The 17,138-nt window shown below is 40.6% G+C and overlaps 1 protein-coding gene across 2 annotated transcripts in view; it reads right to left on the reverse strand.

Moving 5' to 3' along the window:
* Positions 1 to 17,138, reverse strand: part of LOC140313039 (E3 ubiquitin-protein ligase MARCHF8-like) — a 73,870-nt gene that overhangs the window by 39,372 nt on the left and 17,360 nt on the right. For both annotated transcript variants that reach the window (XM_072390975.1, XM_072390976.1), the window contains exon 2: positions 13,655 to 13,851. In XM_072390975.1, coding sequence (XP_072247076.1) covers positions 13,655 to 13,750 — 96 coding nt within the window. In that variant the 5' untranslated portion in view covers positions 13,751 to 13,851. The remainder of the gene's footprint in view (positions 1 to 13,654; positions 13,852 to 17,138) is intronic.

Below are 17,138 nucleotides of genomic sequence, written 5' to 3' on the forward strand. Positions count from 1 at the left end.
CAAGTTGGCTGGTCTTGTAGAGGCAGAGGAACAAAGAGCAGCTCTCTGCTCAGATACACCGTTTTCTCTACTGCCCCCTGCTGACACAGTTCCTCACATCCCTTAAACCCAAACCACAACAACAAAAATGCCATTCTACAGAGAATTTTGTTCTGTAAATGAGCTCAGTTTAAACTCAAGCAAACGAAAGTGTCTACCCATAATCCATGGTATATCATTGTAACCTCATGCAAAAACCCAGTATAAGAGCTCTGTGGTATAATCTCGCTTTATAAAAGGTTGCGTTTGTTTTTTTTGTTGCCGTTATTAAAATTCAGTAATATGCATATTGCTGAGTTATACTAACAAGCAGCATTACTTTGAGAAGCATTTAGTTGTAGTCCCCCCCATCCCATTCTTCTTTTCTCTGATATATGCAAATATGAACTTTATTCAGAACATTTAACTTTGAAGGTGTTCTAGTTTACAGTGACGTGAAATTTATGTACGCAGCAATAGAATTGCTTGTAAATGCAGTAGTTTGTTCCATAAAACCTACCAAATTTTAAACTGTTGGTAACTTATGAAAATACAAGTGGACTCTGCAGTTCACAGCAGCGCAGTGCAACACCATGACTCATTTCAACATAATACTGGTCGATTCTGGTGACTCATGTTAACAACTGTGTTGTGACCGTACTCTTCACACAGACTGCCACCTCAAAGTAAAATGACCTCCCCTTCTCTCCAAACCCATCATTTCTCCTGCTGAAATCTCTCTCAGCGATGTTTCAGCTGAGGCTTAATGTGTCTCATGTAGAGTTCTGCCGTGGTGCTTGATTGTTCACATCCTTACGAGCCCATCAGAATGTTTGCACCATCTCAGCTCTATATGGGTGAGGCTACCGGGGTGTTGGTTGACGCCAGATTACGCAGTTGTGAGAGGCTGCAACAAGCTGCTGGGACTTGCTTCAGATCATTTTTATGACACCAAAAGACAACACAATGAAATGATAAAAAAAATTGTTTAAAAAAAAAAAAAAAAAAAATGGATGAGCGTGCTGAGAAACAAAACAGAGCCTCATTTGAAAACCACAATGCTGTGTTTACATGGCACGCATTTGATTAACTTAAATTCCTCCTCTTCCCCTGGAGGGTTGTTTTAACTGTTACAGCAACACTGTCACACTCTAAAAATGCTGAACTCCGTGACCGCTGCAGCTCACATTAAGAGGAGGAGAGAGGCTAATGTGTGGCACTGAATAAGCAAGCTCCTCGGGACAGAAGTTGTCACTGTGAAAGAAAACTGCACAGCAAATCAAAGCGTGACTATTAGGCCGAAATGATCCACTTCACCTCAGGTTAGGAGAGGAGAGAGTGATAAAAAAAAAAAAAAAGATGGAGCGAGGTGTGCAGAAGAGCAGACTGCATTTTGCAGTTGGCCTTTTGAAGTGATAAGCGTGAAGTCAAAATCCCATCGCTCCCAGCTGGCCCACACGCCAACCTTCACTTTTTCTACATTTCCACCTCCCACTGCTGCCATATGAAACATATTTTGCTATTCCCCATCCTCCTCTATATTTACGCTACATTTCCACTACCTTTCCATTTACTCAAACCGCCGTCCAATCACTGTTCCAGTCTCACACCACCCTGTCAACATTTGTCTGGTCAGCTCTCCGTCTGCTTCAGGCAAACATTTTTGGGGAAGAGAAGCATTTCCACACGAAATGGGACCGAAATCAGGTCTCCAAGCAGGAGCAGATGGTGATACTTTCCTGATGACATCTTTTGGCTTTTAAAGCAGTTCTCTACTGCTTGTTCCATCCATCCCTCTTTCATCACACATGCGGTATTACAATAAGTTAAAAAAGAAAAAATCCCTCATAATTTAAAAGCTTGTGAGCCATTCACTTCTTTCCATTAGCCTTGAGTCAATGGTATAATACAGTGAAGGCACTAGAGGACTGAGCAGCGACAGCTCCATTCCAACTTCAAGAACAATAACAGTATTGTTGCTATTTTACCGTAAATCGTTGAGCAGTGACAATTCATTCATTCCACTAACATAAACATGCTTGTTTTGAACATAAGAACCCATTTAAGATTCATGGTAGACTCCAGGAGAAAATACAATGATCGGCTAATAAGAGGGATATCACATGTCCCTAAGAAAAGAGCAGCAATAACGTTTTATGAAGCAACATCCATAATTATTCTCCTCCTCCACGTGAACCGTTTGTACAGCATCGTAATCCAGCTTCCCGAGAGATCAGTAGCAAGACTGAGGTTTTGCATTCAGCAAGAACGACGTTTGTGGCCAACAGGAGCACAAAAGTCCTCGGCAAGGCCCTTATTGTGATATGCCTTTGTTCATCATAGCATAGTAGTGTCAGCTTGCAATCATCAGCTTCGTTTCTCTCTGTGTGTGCAAGTTAAATAGCACAGAAACAAACACATTACATGCTGGACACATGCTCAACAGGTTTGCTGCCAATCCAAGTGAGAAATCATCTCTATATCCAGATCTGCACACTTCCTGAAGCTATTGTGAACAACTTGCCAACCACACAGCAGACACTACTCTGTGTGTGTCACTGGTGGAAGACCATTTTTGTCAAAGCACAAGAAAACACTTTAAAAATCACTTCAAATTAATTTTAGAAAGTAAACAAATACTAGTGATGCGGACAATTTTAAGAGTGCACTTGACATGCAATTGGGTTAACAATTGGGTATAAATGTGTCTCGAAAAGACACATCACTTATAAACTGCAGTTCTAGATTCATGAGGTAATCGCTACCTCAGGGTGGATATGTTCTCGCATACAAAAAAACCCTGGCTGTCTTTCCAAGAAGCTACACATCTGCAAGCAAGGTCTGAACTTGTTAGGTAGTCAACAAAGAAACAGACGAGTGTGTGCATTGCGCAAGAGCTTCAGAGCATTCCCAAACACATGCTGCATGCATGTTCTCAAAAAAGCAGTTTTATTTTCATTATTACCATTTGTGTGTATCAACCCTCAAAATGGATAACAGCGATTCAAAAGCAGGTCTGTTTATTGAAAACTCAGAAAAGTAGTGTTTGTCATGCAAAGTAATACCATAAAACTGACAAGCTTCGGTAGCACTTCGGTAGGACTTCAGTGAAGTCCTTGGGAGGTGGTTTCCATGGAGATAATATAGTCTCTCTGCCTGCTTGCCCCTAATGTTTGCCTCGTCTTGGTGCCTGAGATTTTCCTGTTGCACATATAGCACCAGTGAAATCCATTAGAGATAGGCCGCGGCCCTGAAAGTGTTTGAAAGACATAACCTGGCTGCTGTCACACCTGGCAGCGTGACCAGAGACGAAGGATAATAGAACCGTCACCAGCGTCCTCCAGGTCTCCACGGAAGGTGTTGCGAGTTCAAACAAACACATCAATCAAACCGACAGAAGACTGACGGAAAGCATCCACAGTCCCTGCTCTTACAAATAGGATTCACCTCCATTTCATCTGGGAGCCTTTTTTAAAAAAAAAATAAAAAAGTTTAATCCAATTTGAGGCGCTTTTCCAAACAGTTTGAGCTCTGTAACGTTGGACACCTGTACAGAGGGCGCACGGTATCAGCCCTCAGAGGGCATCCTACCTGAAAACTCACTGAAGAGGCAAAGTGGGGAACCAAAGTGCCTCTGTGGCCTTTGACAGCTTTGGCAGAAGTGAAGCCATGACACGTCTGTGGTGAAAAGAAACTCACTCTCCTCATTCTGCCTCTGCTGCTTCAGCCCTGCCAAAAGTCTGTTTCTACGGCAACAACGAGCTCCTCTTTGGTTTCCTTCATGTTGTTTACAACAGATTGTAATTGCGCTCGCTTTCACCTTATCTTTTCAGTCCCTCACCTGGCTCTCCTTCAGTGCTTGTTCAGTGCACTCTGCCGGTACCGAGTCTCTGCTCTTGGTTGATGGAGGTGAATGTCAATGCCGGGCCGCGGTCCTCTGCACTCAGCACTGCTCACTGAAATCCTCATTAAGAGACCATGGCTACCAGTGCATTCATGCAGCTGCACAATCCAAAAGCTAAGGAAGGAGAAGATGAGCGCTGAGCAGCTTATGACCATTTTCATCATGTCTCTGTGATATTTATTGGTCTTCCTTTTGTCTTGGATTATACACACACACACATATATATATACAGCTAATCCATGTATTTATGATATAAATTATATATAAAAATGTTCAACATTATCTCAGACAGATGGACTGGTGACATGCCCTGGGTGTACCCTGCCTCTTGCCCGATGGCAGCTGGGACAGGCTCCAAACCCTCCACATGATCCTGAATTGGATTACGTGGGTTTAGAAAATGAATGGATGGATGGATAAAAACCTCTCTTTTCAAAAGTCATACATGTGATTGGGTAAAACAGAAGTCAGTTCATATTTTTTCTGCTGTATTGCTGCTGAAGATGGACTGCAAGTCTTTCAAATACGCTCAGGGCCTCAAGCTTGTCCATGTAGCAATCATATGACATTTTACTGTCTGTAGGAACCGTTTGTGAAAGCGGTCTTTCCTTTTCAATATTACAGGAACACATTTCTGATTTCAGTAAAGCAGGAAAAACAGGACAGAAGTTGAAATTCAGACCAGTAGTTTAATGCGCTCAGTGCACAGCAGAAACAAAGTGAACCGATTTCTACTGATGTGTCCATCTTTTGCTTCAGAGGAGCATTTAAGTCTTTTGGTTCTGACATCCCAATCATAAATGTGTAATTTACATATACAGAACATGTAGGAAATTTTTAGCAGCAATTATCCCCGAACCTTCACTACCTACCAATACCAAGTTTTTTCTTTATTATCTACAATCTCCATATTGCACTTGTGCACACTTGAGGAGGAGTGAAAGCATTCAACAATACTGAAGAGCTGCTGCAAAAAAGCTATGCAGCCTTTAGAGCTGAAGTGTTTACATTTTCTGAAACTGCAAATATCATCAATATGGAAAACACAGACCAAAAGTGCAGAGGTAAGCAAAAATATACAGGGTTGCGTTTGATAGCCAGTCTATGCGTTTTGACTTATCGATCTGTGGGAACTTGTATTTTTATGCATGTAATATTTATTTTTTCCTTGCCTTTTGTATTTTGTACAGCACAGCAATGCCAATTCGTCAAACACTGGTTATACAAATATTACAAATGGTGGTTTCCTACTGCTTTCCCTTTCCATTTCCACTCCATTTAAACAGTCCCCAGGTCAGTTCCCAAGCTTCACCGATTTTGGTTTTATTTCAAAAGATGTGTCTTATAAGTGCTTGCCGAATGTACGGCACTCATGTAACAGCCACAAAGAGATGCTGAAACCAGTGGCCAGATGCATAAAACTATATGTAGTTGCATCACTAAAAATGTGTGACTTACATATATTTCTCTTTTATAAATCGAAGTCATCATAAAACTACCCACGAACAGATACTCTCCTAAATTGTCATTCACATATTTTGACACTGTTTGCGCAACTAAATAGGAATGAAATTAAAAGCAACCGAAAAGAAAAGCCTTGTGTTACAATATATAAAACAGAAAAAGGAAAATCAGTTTTATTTGGCAATCTCCGTTCCGTAATTACAAACGGAGCAAAAACTGCTGAATTTAAAAAAAAGTTATTAGCTCTTTAAGCTCAAAGCAAAGGACCCTGCAGAGGTACAAAAGAAGTGGTCGGATTATAAACCAGCAGCCAAGACGCACACCAGCTCGCACATCCCAGGGCTACGGGGGTAGATAATCAGGTTATCTGTAATGCCAGAAATAACTGTAAATAACAGTATTTTGTGAAGACCGACAATGAGAAATAAACAATAAATGATATGCATCGCTATCTCACTCAGCAATTTCACTGAAACTGTGGTGTTACTTAGCTACTAGCTTACATATGGTTTTTATGTGTATACATCGTGAAAGCAACTAAGCCCAGGATTGGATTTATAATGGGCTATATACAACTCTTATTCTTAAATTGAAATGTATGTAAAATTGTACCGTTTTGACCCATCTTAGTTTAAAAAACAAAAGAAAGACTCAGACCACCTCCACAGTCAGCTGGAGAAAACAGCAGTTTCACTTCACTGTATATGATAATGGTAAATTGTAGTTAGTTCTTATATCAATAGTTTTACAGATCATTCTAACATCACCTTGCCTTATTGGCATGCAGGAAAAGCAAATCCTTCAGGAAAGGTCGCCTATACAGTTTTGGATTATAATAAATACTTTGGATCCGGACAACGCTGCAGGATGAAAATGGAATTATGAGTTAAAATCTGAAGTTCATATAAATGTCCTGAATGCGTTTCACACAGAAACATAAAATGGCCATTTTATAAAAATAATAATAAAAAAAGAATTCTCTCCAACACAGGGGAAGAGGCTTAATCTAAAAATGCACTGTGTCATCACAACAGAAGACTCAACTGGCTGAGTGATTTGTCAGTCCCAGGGATTGTGTCCATATCTGCACCGGGTGAGCATGCCATCTCCAGATGCACAGACAGGGAAGGAAAGTGTTCACAGTGTGGTCGCAGAGTTAGTATACGGGCAGAGATTAACCAGGCTCAGGTAATCTTTCCCTGGATAACTCTGTCAGGGGATGATAAAGGACAGAAAAAAAAAGGGGAAAAAAAGGAGGTGGGCCATGGACAGGAGGAGAAAGATCGAGATTCAAGTGGAAAAAATTAAAAACACACTTAGATTAAATGACTTGTTATATGCCTGTATGCTCAACACACACGAGTCATCCCAATGCAGAGTGACAGAGCTGAACAGGATCCATCAGGCAGTCACTGTATGTGAATCAACCAAGACAAAACACTGCACTGAGGGAAGTATCCGCAGTGTTTCCTCATAGAAATTAATGTATGCACCATGGGAAAGTGTAGAGTGTTTGGGGCCGTGTGAGTCACAAGAGTCAAGTTAGCACGCCGCAATCGATTAGATGGCATGCTCACATAACCACAGAGACGCTTTCGAGTAAACGGAAGGGTGACCGTAAAAACTGGGTGTGAAAGAGAGCAGAGGCTGAGGCAGAAGACTCAAAACGAAGAAGCCTGATGTGTTAGCCTTTCTTGTGGGGATTTCACGTCTTCCTCCTGTGCGTTTTGAATTCACCTCAGAAATAACATTCTGTGAAAATTAAACTGTCTCCCTTCTTGAGTTTTGGACGCACTCTCAGCTGCTGCAGAGTGCAGCAGACTGAACCAATTCCTGGGGGCTACAGTTGGTCAATACGTATGTGTGTCGGTTATGCAACAGCTCACATAATATGCAAGTAATATGTATCACGTCATTTTACAGTGAAGTGGTATCTCTGAACGGTGAAACAGCTTCTAAATTGATTATATATGTGTGTGTGTAGGTGGTGGAAGGTAATGGGAAAGAGGATAATTAAAAGATAATATTTCCTCTGCTTGTACGTTTCTCCTGTAATAATGGTGACCTCATAGCTTTGATTCCCACGGCAAGAGAACACAAACTGGAGACAAAGTGATCTCTCTTTATACCAAGCACCATTACGCCAGGTCCACAAACATATACACCATAGCAGTTAGGAGACCATAATCATTTCCTGACATTACTCTCAAAGTCTGCTTTCTGCCTCTCTGGTTCAACTGTACTTCCCCCATGTAAAACTTAACATAGCACAGAGTGTTAGAGCTAATTAAACAACCTGAGAAATCGTCTAGGGGGCTTAAAAATGACATCTTCACCAAGGTAAAGCAAAGTCCTTATTCACAGCAGTCAAGGTTCTCAAAGAGTGGACTTGTTATCTCTTCCACCTTTAATTTGATTTCTAGTTCTTCATCGACTGGCTCAGTGCAGCCCGGGTCCCTGAGAGACTCCTGCAAATCCCTCACAGACGGGCAGACTAACAACGCCTGGTGCTGCAATGTGCATACATGTACCTGCATGCAGCCTGCACTACGGAGAATGTGTGTCTTCAGGAAGAAAGGCTCAAATAGACAGACAAGAGGCAGAAGAATAATAGCTTTTGGGACTGCAGTGAATACAGAATGAGTGGGAAATTGGAGGTGGAGATGTGGATGGTGAGACAATTATCAGTCAGAAGCAAACAAGACAGAATTGAGTGCTTTCAGCTCCTGAAATGTGAGAATTTGCAGTTTTTCTCCATTTTTTTTTCTTTGTTTGATGATTCTATGATGAAGTATTTGGTTTTGGACGCTATAATGGACAGTTAATATTTGCATCCATTTAAATGAAGCTGTGGTAATACCCCACCTCATTCCTTATCCAAAATGATAAAGAAACTAAAGTGGTTTGTTTTTTATATCTCAGTAAAAATGGCTCACAGAGTACTACTTGCTTTTTATAGTCACGCATTTCCTGTGAAATAGATGGTGGAAGGTTAATGCCCCCTTTGAAAAAGCTCAGGCGCTGCAGAGACAAAGACGGGTAGTTTGCATAAACATTTACTTTGCTTTGTGTTTTTCGCCCATCGTCCTCAAGCAAACGCAGTGTTCACCCCCTGAAAACAAACATTCTTGAAAACCCAGACAGGGTGAAGAAATGTAAAAAACTCCAGTTACAATGCTGTCAAGTGGATGGAGTAGGAGCGATTTTTGGTTTGCCACATCAGATTGTGCGTTACTAGCTTTTTGATTTTGGCTTGGGTACATCAGAAAATCTCTCCTCAGTTCACATGGCAATGGGAGAAATCAGCAAGAATTTGTAAAATATTTTGAGGAACAAAAGGCATCAGAATGGAGTTCACCGCTACATTATCCAACACAGAACCAGCCGCCAACGCCGCCTGTTTTGGAAGACATCCAATCTGGCCTCTGCTTGTAAGACAACCTTGAAAGTAAAGCAGTTGTTGCTGCAGAATGATTTTCTCTATTGTCTTTGGGTGAGCTGTCAGATTGCTGAAACTGTAAGACGACGGTAGAAAAATTGCTGCACGTTGAGCTATTCGCCATGTTTTTTTTTGTGGGAATAAAACAAAGGTGATTTGTCAAAATAAAAACAATTTTTCAAGACATTACGAACTCTAAATTACCACCAATAAATACCTAAAACCACAGCTTATTTGGTTGATGGATTTTATCTTGCTCAACTGAATTGTCAACAGTAGACAATTTTACACAGAAAAGAGTGAGTATTTCTGCAAATAGTTACTTCTAAACTGGATGTTTAATATCAAAACGAGGGTAGCTGTGGCCCTGCAGGCTTAATCAGCACAGAAAAACCTAAAACATCGACTGCATTTGTTTCCAGTCCTCGCTCTGGCCGGAAACTAAAGGGTTAAGATGAGATGTACGCAGAATTTGAATATTTAAGCATGTTAGTTTGCTGACACTCAGCATTCATACTCTTGTGAAAACTGCTGCCAGAACAGAGAGAACCCCATTCTGCAAAAGCGTTATCTTCTCTCTCCAGATTTTCGTTTATTCACAGGCTGAGGCACCTGTTTGGCCTCAGAAAATCTACATCAAAACAAACGTAGGTGTGGGATATGGCGTGTATGTTTATATGTGTGTGAGAGACGAGGAGCAAAATGGAATATCTGCTGGGTTAACACATATGTGCGGCACAAGCATACATGCTGTGTGTGTCACAGAGATAATTTGAGCACCGGCATACATCAAGAATTGTTGTACTTTGCCTCTAAAAAGCACACCTAATCAAACACAGCCTCATTTGACTTGAAAATTCACTCAAATATGTGTGACCACACCAAGTTTACTCTGACAAAAACTTGTCAACACTCCTTTCCCTGACAATTCAGCATTCCATACTAGTTTTTCTAGGCATCAAGACCTTCTTGGTAATTATCATGGCATTTCGGTTTGTAAGCTCCAGGGCAATGGCGATGTGGAGAGGACTTATTTGTACAGTTTTGATCCAGGAAATGTTCAGAAAATGTGTCTTTCCCCAGGGCTGAGAATGCTTTTTAAACTATTGTCAAACAAATATGCATTATTTGATTGAACAATATTTGCTGGACAACGTTGAGCAGCAGCAGACAACTAAAACTCCTCCACCCGTTTCAAGTGGTAGACAAACAGTACAAAATTTAAGGAGCAAAAACTAGTTATGTCACCGTAACAGAAGAGCTTCTTTAATTCAGCAAAGAGAGACACATTAAACAGACTGTCTAGCCTTAGGGATGTTTTGAAAAATTTTGCCTTGGTAGTCGGTGTTTGATCTCGGTCTCTACAAAGCCGAGCGATGCTCCATCAGTGGCCGGCAGCTACGCAGCGTCGGCTGTTATCAGACCTCAGAACATCAGAAGAGAAACAGGCAGTCATCTCTGTCCTTGACTCTGACACACACACTTATCAAGGGACAAAGCCTCCAGCGCTCTCTCTGCCTTCATTGAATATACATGCGGCAACAAATAAGCAGGTATCATGTTTCATTTGCCAAGTGAGCTCACAGTCATAGAGATATATTGTTAAATCTACAACAAGTGTAAGTCAGATCTTGTGTTTTTGTGGTAATATGCATGCTACTGTAAAAGTAAGAGCTACAGCTGCATCCTCTCCAGCTTGTTTTTTGGTTCACTGGACATAATCACACGCTGCTCATGTAAATTACAACTCTTTCAGTAAACACTCCAACAAGTCACATTGCAGATGGAGATAAAAAGATGAAATAATCAGCAACTACTGACAGCTCAATATGCATTTCCCACTGGTCCAGAGCGGTTTTTTTTTTGTCCCCTCTTTCTCCCTCACTGCTAACCTGCGCCAGAGCTTACTTCATTGTCAACTCATGCATAATCCATTCTCTGCACACCTTATCGCAAATAACCAGACTCAAATAAATCTAAGTGTATTATTTACAATGCTGAGAACTGTCAAGGAACTTTTCTTCTTGTTTTTTTTTTTTTGCTGAGAAATAAAACTTCCCTCCAAGTCATGAGTGGCCCGACACAGAGAGAAGACAAAGTACCCTTAGGCAAACATCCATAGAGGATTTCAAAAAGACAAATGAACTTGAGTAGAGCAAGGGGGAAAAAGGCCAAGGAGAGGACAGCAACACTTATAGATGTATTGCCCTCTAAAAGAGCAGCTAACTAACTCTGAATAATAACTAGAGAAAAGTTCTGCTTTTTTCCCCCCCCATCCCCCTTGAGGCGTTAAAGGACCAGTTATGTTGTCTAAGAGGGCCAGATGGGCCTGCAGTCTGTGACTAAACTCTTGGCTCACACACACCTTCGGGACCCTCAAACTGATCAGCATTCAAAGATTATGCTTGCCGTTTTCTCCTCTCCATCGCTCGCTTACTCCTTTCTCCTCTCTGCTGATGGTTCCACAGAGAGGACAAGAATCACTGCCATTTATCCAGTTATTCCTCTGGGTGAATAGAAAAAAAAAGGAGGCTCAGAGAGCGGGAGAGAGTGATACTGAGCAGAGATGCATGGTTGGACCTCTACACTGTTGACAAATATGGTAGCTGGGAGACCAAACCGCCTCCAGACACTGCAAAGCTTACAGTTTCACTTTCATTCCCCAAAAGATTGGGGTAACCTTCCTCTGACTGCTCTGGGATATAACCACTATAATCCTGTTAACCAGCCACTGTTACCAGAATGTATCCAAGCTCCATAAATTCAGTCCTTCATTCAACTAATAGCATGCTCTAAAAACAGTTGGGATGAAATCCCAGGGAGATCTTTACTCCAACAAAGACGAGAAGGTCTCTGTGTTCATTACTGGGGACACAGTTTTCATAATAACACAGACCTTCAATGAGGTATACATACACTTTGAAAATAAGTTTGTACACTTTTTTGGAATTAGAAGGATTTCTGAATAAAAAGCAATCTGGTCATCAGATAAATTCACTCTTGAATTTAGTTATTGGAGGAACTTCATCAACCAGCAACAAACCTCGAATAAATAAGGGTTACAAAACATTTGTTTTCTTCTTCTGCTACGATCTGTTGGCTTTTGGAGAAGCCTGTAGCACAGGCCTTACTTTTTTGACGACTGTGTCTAACAAGGACAAGAAAAGCTTGACTGTACTGAGTAAGCTATGACTAGTTTAGTCAGATTGTGTTTACAACTGTATAACTTCAAAGGGTTAACAGACTTTTTCTTGAGACTGCACACTGTGTGTTAGGTCACTTTTACAGCACAGACGGATGAAACATGTCACCGTATTGAGCACGAAGAAGCCTCTTAAGAACACCTGTTCCGCTGTAGCTTGTGAACTCTATTGTGACCTGACAAGGCTGAGGAAAAGAGAAGCAGGCCACATAACTATTATCTCAGCACATCTCTTTGTTCCCGGAAAAAAAAGCAACTGCACTCTGAAAGCCCTTCACTGTGGTGTTTGATGCTTGCTGGAGCACAAAAGAACAGATGCAAAAAGAAAGCGAAAAATTGATAAGCTATGACTGTGCAACTGACTTCCATGATCTTTTCTGAATAATCAAACATAATACAGGAATTACATGGGAAAAAAAAATCCAGATGATTCATAACACTTTTATTCCCTGCTCTATATAAGCTGATTAGTTAAGGCCTTCCTTTTGATGAGTCTTGATGAGTTCTCAGATTAAGGATTTTCTGTTGGGTCTTAAATTATCTTTATCTCTAGAAATAAAATTAAAACCTGCAGAGGTAAAAGATGATTTGAAAGTGTAATTTCACCAATTCATTTTGTAACCATCAAGCAGCTAACAATTCAAATCCACCATTAAAATGCAAAACCAGATGGCCTACAGGTGGTTTTAGGCACAAATGGAAAAGCAGTCCAGACTTTAACCAGGCTCATTAAATGAAAAAATTCTCTACTAAACCCACAGGCAGAACAGAAATAATGCGTTTGAATGAGGAAACATTGAACTGTGTGCATGAATTACCACCACTAGGCATTGAAAATAATTACTTTCTGACTGTTCGCTGACAGGACTAATGGGATAACTTTCACCACTTACCATTCTTTGATGCACACTGGTCACGTAAAGCTAGATGGGCTTTTGTCCAGATCTTCCTGATGTCTCTGCCAATCTTTTTGGATGGTATTTAGTATTTCTTCTAACTTAACAAAATACAAACTCCTCAAATTTAAACTTAATTTGAACAATGACCCACTGAGTAACAAAAGCAACGGACATGATAATCTGTTAATCTAGCAGTAACAGTACAGTCAGTGCAACTTAATGTGGACTGAACAGCAATAGATCAGCATATCTGAAAACCAAACATTTAGGAACAAATGGGACTATTTGTGAAAAGCATTGGTTGAAATAACTTGTCTGTCTTGTACGATAGCCTTCCACTAAATTTGTATTAGTGTAAAACAAAACAATCAGTCTTTGAGATCAGCCCTCTAAATAATAATCAACCCCCTGTTCATGCATTCTTTCCAACTTGCACTAAAAACAGTCATATCTGGAGTCAATATCATCTTAAAATGCTAATTGTTTCATCTTTTCACAGTGACACTCATTTGAACTTTATGCAAATAAGAGGCTTAAATTAATTTAGGTATGTTCTGCATTTTTATTGTCTGCCACGTGTGCTGCTTGCTCATTATTGACCGTTTCTTAGATCAGAATCATTATCGCGGAATGACTCGGAGGACGAAAAAAACAGATAAAAACACTTCAGCTGTGCTTCCCACTTTCAGACTCAGTGACCCGGTTTATCCCTTTAACACCTTGCATACCTGCTTGTCCTTGTCCTTTGCTTTCCCACTGCCTGACACCCGCGAGGAAGTGACATCCCGGGGGATGACAGAGATTTGGTGCAGTGGCATGTTCATCCCAGCGGAGCCAACCAGGGTCACTCACACACACACTTCCTGTTCTGCTCCCAGAGCAAAGGGCATGATGGTCCGAACTGCGACACCTCGCCTGCACCACCCTGCAACAAACACATATTGCATCAAGAATAGCTATAAATATGTCACAGGAAACCATACATAGCAGTCCTATAGCTACATTTTGAACCCTAAGATGTGTTTTCACTATGCTTTCTCATCATTTTGGCATGCCAGGACTTGCCAGGATTTTTCCACAGACTCAACCAAACATCATGGCAACCTCTGAGTGATTATCACATGTTCAAAAATGCCCTGAAAACAATTATCCAGGTTTGTATGTTCTAACCATACAAAATCATGTTTAAAAGACAACTATGATTCAATATCTTCAGTTATTTAAATCCACTGAGACACCAGGCTTTCGGTTTCATTTCTTATAATGTTATACTGCATTCATGTGTTTTTTTTGTTTTTTTTTAATGTTTTATTGCAAACTACTGATTATTATGACATATGCCAATTTCATACCAGTTATTATTAATTATATTATTTTATTTAGACTACATTGAAGGAAGTCAATGAAATTAAACTTTGATTTATACTTCTCTCCTGGGATTTTCCAAAGAAGAGTAGAAGTTTGTAACTGAATGTAATCCTTACTACAGAGTGTAATAAATTATCAAAGAGGTGATCCCTGAAGAGTGTTATCACTACAGAGGTGTGCAGGAATTCATTTTTCCCCCCCAAAGACTTTGGATCTGAGCTATGATTTTCAGAGAGCAGCGGTGAGTGGGATTCATTTTTGGCCCTTTTCAGAGTTATGAAAGCAGTAGCAGCAGCAGCAGCAGCATGGAGCTGTTCTTGTAAGTTACACAAGAGGTTTTACAAATGGGTCGTTTTAACTTCAGTTAATGCAGCCATCTGTACTGCCACTGACAGCAATTAAGCTTTAGCTCCTTCTCACTCCTAGCGTGCTTTTGTACGCAGGCCCGTCTGCCAAGCAAACCCTCCAGCTCCACGATATGATACGAAATGACAGGATTAAGAAACCAAAAAGCAAGCAGACAGATGGGAGGTCAGTAAGATGGCAGCATTCAGAAACCAGCGTTGACGGCAGCAGCAGGGGGGTGGAGAGTGTTGGCGTAGGCTTTGGACTGTGAACGCCGTGCGGCTTCAGTAAGGAATCAGACCGGCACTTCAGTTAATCGCTGTTCTGTCTCTGATAAGTGTTCATTGAGATGAAGAGGTAATTACGCTCATATGAACTTGCAAACAGCAGCCTTACTGGCTTTTTAACAGATGATCAGAGTCCTATCATGTGTTAATTAATAACACTCAGAGCACCTCCGTGCTCATTGACACATTTCTTTGACAAACTAACAAACTGTAACTCAGTAATGGACACAGTGGGACACTCAAGGAGGCAGTTGAGGGTGAAAAAGTATGATGAACCTCAATGCCTTAAAATCTCATTTCAGATAATCGAGGTTTGCACACAGTAGTCACACGTACTCCTTGTACTAACACTTGATGGAGGACAAGGATGTCAGATTCAATGGAGAGGATGAAAGGCCAAATATTAAATGTGCTATATCTCACATCAAATAAGCAGATCTTTTTGGGAGAGGTTCATAGTGTGAATTGAGCTAACCTTGCATTCAATGATTTTCAAAATTGTTTCAAAGTCAGATTTCTCTTTGCTTAATGGCACAAACAAAATATATGGCAAATAATGCAGAGATTTGACCTTCGTTGGAGCACTTCAGTGGGTCACAAAAACCACTGAAGAAAGAAAAAGTTTTAAGTGACAAATTTACCTAAAAATATCTTGAGGGGGGAAAAAAAAAACAAGGAAATGATAGTCTCCTCATTATTTACAAATGACATAGAAAGAACATATATGATCGAGACAGTGATGCAATAATCCACATCTTAAAAGAATATTGAACAGAGGGAGCCAGTGGGCCCTTGGCTCCCCTATGTCTGGCATCCTTAATGGTGGGTGTGCCTGATAGACATGATCAGTCATCCAGTCTCATTGGCTTGCCACTGCACAGCCGCTTTAAAATTAAAATTTTTCATTTCCACTCAACACAAAGCAAAAGAACAGATCTAAAATTCTGGTTCATGCACAATGTCACTCCACACGAAGTTAGTGAGAAAGCAAACATGAATCCTGTCTAAACGGCTCTGAGCCGGCAAGGGAAGTAGTAACAGAGTCGAAACGATGCTGATAGTGCGTGCTTACATGCGCGTAACTCTAACCAAGGGTGTTGTTGTCTCTCAGCTAATTCCGCAGTGCCGGCTTGATATACATAAGGAAGCAGCAATGCAGGGCGGATCCATCTGCGTTTGGCTTTTTTTTTTTTCTCGCCTTAAAGGCTCAACAAATAGGTGACAGAGGCTTAAGCCTGAAACAACATTGTACACGAACAAAAACTTTACAATTACACACTGAAATCTAATAAACCATTTCTAAACGTTTCTATAGTTGTCACTAATGCCAGACAAATCTAATTGACCACCACTTTTAAAACTAAAGAATTTGTTAACTAGAATAAAGGACTTTTTAGGTTCTGCTTTCATGAGTAATCTCTACTCAAGCCTGAGGATATAGTTCAGTAAATTGTATTTATACAGCAAGGTCACACTCATACCACATTGTGAGAATACCGTGCTCAGAAAAGAGAAGATTTGACATCGACTTGAACTGCACATTCACAGAGCTGAAAAAAGAGAATATGCCTTTAGGGACACAAAGGGAGTTGCACAACAGAGTCAAACAGTGAAATAAATAGATATCTGACCATTAAGTTCACTCTTTACTGAGCTACTGCAAGAGGCAGTAAGATGTTTTAATTAGATGTTGAGGTCAGAATGGCAGATACTCTAAGTATCTTTGCACTGTTATGTTGATGTACAACTGATTTATGAAGCAGAATCTGTTCCTAAAACTTTGCATGTTTGTCATTCAGTTAGCAGTAGTCTATTAATCTTCTGTTCACTCCAAAGGCATCAGTCTTGATTAAGGTAAAAGTATCTTCGATGCAAGAACATTTCTAATTCCCTCTCTATCAAAACCCACTCTGTGCCCATGCTAGGAGTTAATCAAGTCAATGTGATGGTCAGAGAGGACTTGAGTCGTGCTGTGCACTTGTATGTGGAAGGCTAATGAGTTAGTGAGAGAGTGGAGGTCTGGGACAAAATGACAGCTACAGGGAATCATCACATGGCAGCATAATTTAATCCTGCTGCATTTCAGTTGAAAATCTTTGCATTAATTACAGTTAATTGGGGTTTTTTGGTGCCATTCCCTGAGCTATGATTAATAAAAGACAAACGAGCAAAACCAATCAGGATGGGTCCGAGTCACGTCGTGTCCGGGCTA

The sequence above is a fragment of the Leuresthes tenuis genome, unplaced genomic scaffold (genome assembly GCF_036924035.1).
Source record: "Leuresthes tenuis unplaced genomic scaffold, fLeuTen1.0.hap1 SCAF_8, whole genome shotgun sequence".
Taxonomy (NCBI): Eukaryota; Metazoa; Chordata; class Actinopteri; order Atheriniformes; family Atherinopsidae; genus Leuresthes; species Leuresthes tenuis.